Source organism: Bombina bombina, chromosome 8, assembly GCF_027579735.1.
Source record: "Bombina bombina isolate aBomBom1 chromosome 8, aBomBom1.pri, whole genome shotgun sequence".
NCBI classification, from domain to species: Eukaryota; Metazoa; Chordata; class Amphibia; order Anura; family Bombinatoridae; genus Bombina; species Bombina bombina.
Genome location: NC_069506.1, coordinates 88,530,494 through 88,537,682, shown reverse-complemented (window position 1 = coordinate 88,537,682; position 7,189 = coordinate 88,530,494). Strand labels below are relative to the sequence as shown.

The 7,189-nt window shown below is 44.4% G+C and overlaps 1 protein-coding gene across 5 annotated transcripts in view; it reads left to right on the top strand.

The window, feature by feature from the left end:
* SLC2A5 (solute carrier family 2 member 5) overlaps positions 1–7,189 on the top strand; it is a 924,962-nt gene that overhangs the window by 335,269 nt on the left and 582,504 nt on the right. For all 5 annotated transcript variants that reach the window (XM_053690437.1, XM_053690433.1, XM_053690432.1 and 2 more), the window contains exon 3: positions 1,310–1,408. In XM_053690437.1, coding sequence (XP_053546412.1) covers positions 1,310–1,408 — 99 coding nt within the window. The remainder of the gene's footprint in view (positions 1–1,309; positions 1,409–7,189) is intronic.

Sequence of the window (7,189 nt, the reverse complement as noted above, 5' to 3'; positions counted from 1 at the left end):
ATGATCCCCTCCCTTTGTAGACTGGGCCACAGGGTAGTATTCCATCATAACGACCCCAAACACACCTCCAAGATGACCACTGCCTTGCTAAAGAAGCTGAGGGTATAGGTGATGGACTGGCCAAGCATGTCTCCAGACCTAAACCCTATTGAGAATCTGTGCTGCATCCTCAAACGGAAGGTGGGGGAGCGCAAGGTCTCTAACATCCACCAGCTCCATGATGTCGTCATGGAGGAGTGGAAGAGGACTCCAGTGGCAACATGTGAAGCTCTGGTGAACTCCATGCCCAAGAGGGTTAAGGCAGTGTTGAAAATAATGGTGGCCACACAAAATATTGACACTTTGGGCCTAATTTGGACATTTCCCCTTAGGGGTGTACTCACTTTTGTTGCCAATGGTTTAGAAATGAATGGCTGTGTGTTGAGTTATTTTGAGGGGACAGCAAATTTACACTGTTATACAGGCTGTACACTCACTACATTAAATTGTAGCAAAGTGTCATTTGTTCATTGTTGTCACATGAAAAGATATAATAAAATATTTACAAAAATGTGAGGGTGTACTCACTTTTGTGGGATACTGTACATACATGAATATCTAGAATATCTATTTATAAATACTTAGTACATATTCCCCTATGTGAAAAACATTGTAATGTGAAAGGATCCGTATGTTTTCCGCCAATGAACCATAACTCTCTAGCACCATCTGTTGACATTCTGTTTTCACCAACAGCGTGGTGGTCTGTAAATTGAAAAGTACCAAAAAATGTTATGAGACTCATATACCTTCAGAATAAATGAAAATAGTTAAAGGGACACTGAACCCATTTTTTTTTCTTTCATGGTTCAGACAGAGCATGCAATTTTAAGCAACTTCCTAATTTACTCCTATTATCAATTTTTCTTCGTTCTCTTATGATCTTTATTTGAAAAAGAAGGCATCTATGCAATTTTTTGGTTCAGGACCATGGACAGCACTTGTTTATTGGTGGATTAATTTATCCACTAATCAGCAAGAACAACCCAGGTTGTTAACCGAAAATGGTCCGGCATCTAAACTTAAATTCTTGCATTTCAAATAAAGATAACAAGAGAATGAAGAAAATTTGATAATAGGAGTAAATTAGAAAGTTGCTTAAAATTGCATGCTCTATTTTAATCACAAAAGAAAAAATTTGGGTTCAGTGTCCCTTTAAGGCTTTTTAATCTTTGAAAACACTCAAATAATGAATGGAAATATAATCACTGATTTAAAAAACTAATGATCTCAGTATTGCTAAAACTAAAATAAAGCTTTCTTGTTACAGAGCCTTACAGCCGTGCTTGTTCTGGTTACTTTGGTATCTACATTTGGATCATCCTTCCAGTATGGATATAATGTGGCTTCTGTAAACTCTCCTTCTCCTGTGAGTAACAATTTTAAAATCACTATAAGAAATTGTGTTTAGGGTCATATAATCTCACTTGCATCTTAAAGGGATAGTAAACCAAAAATTTTATTTCATGATTCAGATAGAGCATGCAATTTTAAGCAACTTTCTAATTTACTCTTATTAATAATTATTTTTTGTTCTCTTGCTATCTTGCTGATTGGTTCAATCACCAACCAATCAGCAAGCGCTACCCAGGTTCTGAACCAAAAATGGGCTGGCTCCTATGCTTACATTACTGCTTTTTCAAATAAAAATAGCAAGAGAATGAATAAATATTTATAATGGTAGTAAATTAGAAAGTTGCTTAACCCTTCTATCCCTCCTCCCTATGTATTTTTGTTGTATTTTACTGTATCCTGCTTGCTCTGATTTTATTTCCCACCTACCTCTATCCAGCTAACCAGCCCGCCCACTGGAAAAAATACATAGGGAGGAGAACTTACTTCAATGGTGCTGGGAGCAGCATTAAATACAGCAGGAATGCTGTATTTAATGCTGCTCCCAGCACCATTGAAGTAAGTTCTATCTCCCTCCTCCCTATGTATTTTTGTTGTATTTTACTGTATCCTGCTTGCTCTGTTGTTATTTTACACCTACCCCTATCCAGCTAACCAGCCGGCCCACCTTCCTGCTGTATTTAATGCTGCTCTCTGTGCGAGCGGACAAGCGTAGCGGGCGCGCCAAAGGCACACCAAAGGCAAGCCTGTCAGCGCCTGTCTGCGCCCCGACCGCACCTAACGCCACGATCCTTTGCTCCAGAAACTGCTGCCCCTACGATGCCAGCACCCTCCAGGCGCTCAACACCAGTAGATCTTCTGCCTGCCACCACGCATCCCGACCAACACCTTCAGACCTTTTACCTGCCACAACTGCTCCTTCCCCTCCCTCTGGACCACAACCCAACCAACTAACCCACCCAAAAACATCCGCAATTACCTCAACTGCATCCTCCTCAACACCTGCTCCATCCACATGCACGCCCTCAAAATCTGGAACCTGCTAGACTCCACCTCCCCAGACGTCGCCTTCCTCATAGAGACCTGGCTAAACCCCACATCAGCGCCAGACATCGCCACTGCAATACCCGAAGGCTACAAGATATGCCACAAAGACTGCAGCAACTGACCACAAACACACCATCCTAGTCGCAACCAGCTCCGACGACCACTCACCAGGGCAAGAACACCTACACTTCAAGATCCAGGTCAACCCCAACACCACCCTCCATGGTACCCTCATCTACAGACCTCCCGAACCTCGTTCCATCTTCTGCAACTCTATCGCCGACCACATCGAACCCCATGCCCTCGCCTCAATGGACTACATCCTCCTTGGTGACCTAAACTTCCATCTTGATAAACCCAACGATCAAAACACCTCCACCCTCCTGGAAAACCTCAGAACCATCGGACTGAAGCAACTCATAAACTACCCAACCCACGCAGCCGGCCACACCCTCGACCCAATCTTCTCCTCAGGCAACCACATCTCAATCAATAACATCACCAAACTCCTCTGGACTGACCACCATTGCATACACTTCTCCTTCAACAAACCCACCACCCACCTCCGACAGTACCACCCACCCTGCAGAAACTGGAACAACATCACCCAAGACCAAATACACCGCACCCTAAACAGATCCTCCCCACCTACTTCCAAAGAATGCCAACTCCTCCACCCAAAACCTCCACCTCTGGATTACAGACTGCTCCAACACCCTCATCCCCCCTAAAAAAAAACGTCCATCCGCCAAACCACCAACAAGGCCAGCTGGTTCACCCCGACCCTTCAGGACTCCAAACGCCACTGCAGATGATTGGAAAGAGCCTGGAGATCCAGCAAGACCCTACTGGAAAAAGCTGCCTTTAAGGAAGCAATCACCACCCACCATCACCTGATAAAAACCACCAAAAAAACAGCCATACAACACAGAATCAACTCTAATGCACACAACAGCAAGGAGGAGTTCTCAGTCATCAAGGAATTCTCTAAACCCAACAGTGACACCACCAACATCCCACCCCCCCAGGACCTCTGCAATACCCTTGCTGCACACTTCCACTGCAAGATCCTCGACATCTATGACAGTTTCACATCTCATAACTCAACCTCCACCACCCACTCCCCTACACCCAATGACACCCCTCCCAAATTCGCACCCCCTTACCACACACAGACTATCTGGAGCCCCCTCACCACAGAGGACACCCTCAGAATCATGAAATCCATCCACTCCGGCGCACCCTCGGACCCATACCCCCATCACATATTCAACAAAGCAAGCAACACCGTCGCCCCTGAACTCTGCCGCACCATCAACTGCTCCATCAAAACCGGCACCTTGCTGGATGTCTGGAAGCATGCAGAAATGAAACCCCTGCTGAAGAATCCCTCAGCACACAGACCCGAATAACTACCGCCCCATCTCTACTCCCCTTCCCGGCCAAAGTCATAGAGAAATCCATTAACTCGCAACTTATTGACCACATTGAGACCAACCACACCCTGGACCACTCCCATTCTGGCTTTAGAAGCAACCACAGCACTGAGACCGCCCTCCTTGCTGCCGCAGACGACATCTGCGCAATGCTCCAAAGAGGAGAAACTGCCACCCTCATCCTCCTAGACCTCTCTGCAGCCTTTGACATTGTCGACCACAACACTCTCCGCAGCCGCCTACACGACACCGGCATATGCAGCAAAGCCCTGGAATGGATCACCTCCTTCCTCACGGGCAGGACGTAGAAAGTCAGACTCCCTCCCTTCTCCTCCAAACCCACACCAGTCAACTGTGGTGTACCGCAAGGCTCTTTGCTGAGACCCACCCTTTTGCCATCATCCGACGCCATGACCTCAACATCGTCTCCTACGCCGACGACACCCAGTTAATCATCTCACTCACCCGAGATCCCACCACCACCAAAAAGAATGTCCACAAAGGCCTGACAGCAGTCGCCGCCTGGATGAATGACAACCGGCTAAAACTGAACACAGACAAAACTAAAGTCCTCCTCCTCGGACCCAATAAATCCACATGGGATGACTCCTGGTGGCCCACAGCCCTCGGTAACCCTCCAACCCCAACCGACCACGCATGAAATATAGGCTTCATCCTGGACTCCTCACTCTCCATGAACCGACAAATCAATGCCATCACCTCAACATGCTTCCACATCCTCCACCTGCTATGAAAAATCTTCAAGTGGATCCCTACCGAAACCAGGAAAACTGTCACCCACGCCCTTGTCAGCAGCCGGTTGGACTACGGCAACGCACTCTACGCCGGCTCCACCATCAAACTCCAAAAGAGACTCCAACGTATCCAGAACGCCTCAGCCAGACTCATTCTCGACATCCCTCTCCAATGCCACATCGCCGAACACCTAAGGAACCTTCACTGGCTCCCCATAAACAAGAGATTCACCTTCAAGCTCCTTACCCACGCGTTCAAGGCCCTACACAACATCGGACCCGAATACATCAACCACAGCGTAAATTTCTACACCCCCGTTAGACAACTATGATCGGCCGACCAAGCACTCGCAGTCGTCCCCCGCATCAGCAAATCCACAGCGGGTGGAAGATCCTTCTTCCACATAGCAGCAAAGACATGGAACACCCTCCCGCTGCACGTCAGACAATCCACCTCCCTTACAAAGTTCAGAAAGGACCTCAAAACCTGGCTCTGCGACTAAACACCCCTCCCCCCTCCTCCTATCTGCTTTCCCTTAGCGCCTTGAGACCCTCATGGGTGATTAGTTCACGCTCTATAAGTACACAATAGATAGAGATAGATTTCACTACCGGGACTTTCAGATAAAAACTTGCCCAAAATATCAGAGAATTTTTAGCATTTTTGCTATCACTCAATTTAAACAGAAATAGAGCCTTGTTTTGTTTATTTACCTGTCAAAACTATATATATTTTTAAAGTACATAACCCAAGGTATTGATCTAGGCCCATTTGGTATATTTCATGCCAAATGCAATAAAATAAAAAAAAAATCAGTACTTTTTTCACAAACTTTGGGTTTCTCACAGAAATTATTTACATATTGCTTGTGCAATAATGGCGTAAAAGTTTCTCTGGGATCCCATTTGTTCAGAAATAGCAGACATGTATGGCTTTGCCATTGCTTTTTGGTAATTAGTAGGCACCTAATTGCAGCTGCGCACTACACTTCTATAATTCCCGGGGTTAATCAGGTAGCTTAAAAGGTTAATTTTAGCTTTAGTGTAGAGATTAGCCTCCCACCTGACACCTCCTTACCCCTGATTCTTAGCTGATCCCTCCCAAACAGCTCTCTTCCCACCCCCAACCCGCACTGAAAACCCTCATCTTAGGTACTGGCAGGCAGTCTGCTGGTATTAAAATAAAGCTTTTTTTTTTTTCTTTAAAAAAAAATAAAATAATTAAAATATATTTTTTATAATTTCTGCAGTCTAGGATCTCCCTTTACCTCCCAACCTCTGTGATTCCCCCTCTTACTGTTAGGCAAAAAGCCAAGGTACTGGCAGATGTCTGCCAGTACCTATAAACTACTTTATTATTTTTTGCATATTTTCTGTAGTGTAGTATCCCCCCAACCGCACCTGGTAGGTAGGGTCCTCCCTCTCTCTCCTGCCTCCCCTTCTGGACCACCCACCTGCCTCCCGCCTTTTTCTCCCACTGGCACCAACAATAATTGTTACAGTGTCCCCGTCTGTAACGATCGGGCATCTGGCCTCATATGAAGCCGGAGCACCAATCACGCTCCGGCTCCATATGCGACAGATGCCTGAAACTTTAGGAGCTCCAGCTCTCAGCTGTAACTTAACATATATATATATATATATATATATATATATATATATATGTGGTGTGGTACGATAGCCAAAGTATCACACAACGTGTATATATACACGTCGGATTGGGTGAAGAGGTTAAAATGTCATGCTCTCTGAATCATGAAAGAGAAAAAATTAGGGTTTAGCATCCCTTTAATATTTAGTATATAGAAAGTAATGCTAAACGGACAGTAAAGTCAAAATTAAACTTTTTATGAATCAGACAGAGCATGCAATTTTAAACAACTTTCCATTGCACTTCTATTATGAAGTGTGCTTTGTTCTCCTGGTATCTTTTGTTGAAAAGCTTATAAGTGAAATATACCCAGACAATTATATATAAATAAATAAATATTGGCTAGATTACGAGTTTTGCGTTATGAGCAGCTCGGTGCTAAATTGCAAGTTATTTCCACCGCTCACCTCCCTATAGCGCTGCTATTACAGGTTTGCAAAAACCCGGTGTTAGCAGGCAATATGGCAGCGTTGAGTTCCATTGAGCTCCGTACCGCACCCAAATACCAGCGCTGCTTTGAGCTGGTTTTACGTGCTCGTGCATGATTTCCCCATAGACATCAATGGGGAGAGCCGAATAAAAAAAAGCTTAATACCTGCAATAAAGGAGCGTAAAGTTCTGTAATAAAGCCCTGTTGATTCCTATGGGGAAAGAAAAGTTATGTTAATTAAATACAATTAACTAAATTACAAAAAATTATAAACACTAAATTACACTAAATAAAAAAGAAATGATCAAATATTTAGACTAATTACACCTAATCTAATAGCACTATCAAAATAAAATAGCCCCTCCAAAATAAAAAAAAACCTAGCCTCAACTAAACTGCAAATAGCCCTTAAAAGGGCCTTTTGTGGGGCACTGACCCAAAGAAATCAACTCTTTTACCTGTAAAAAAAAAATACAAA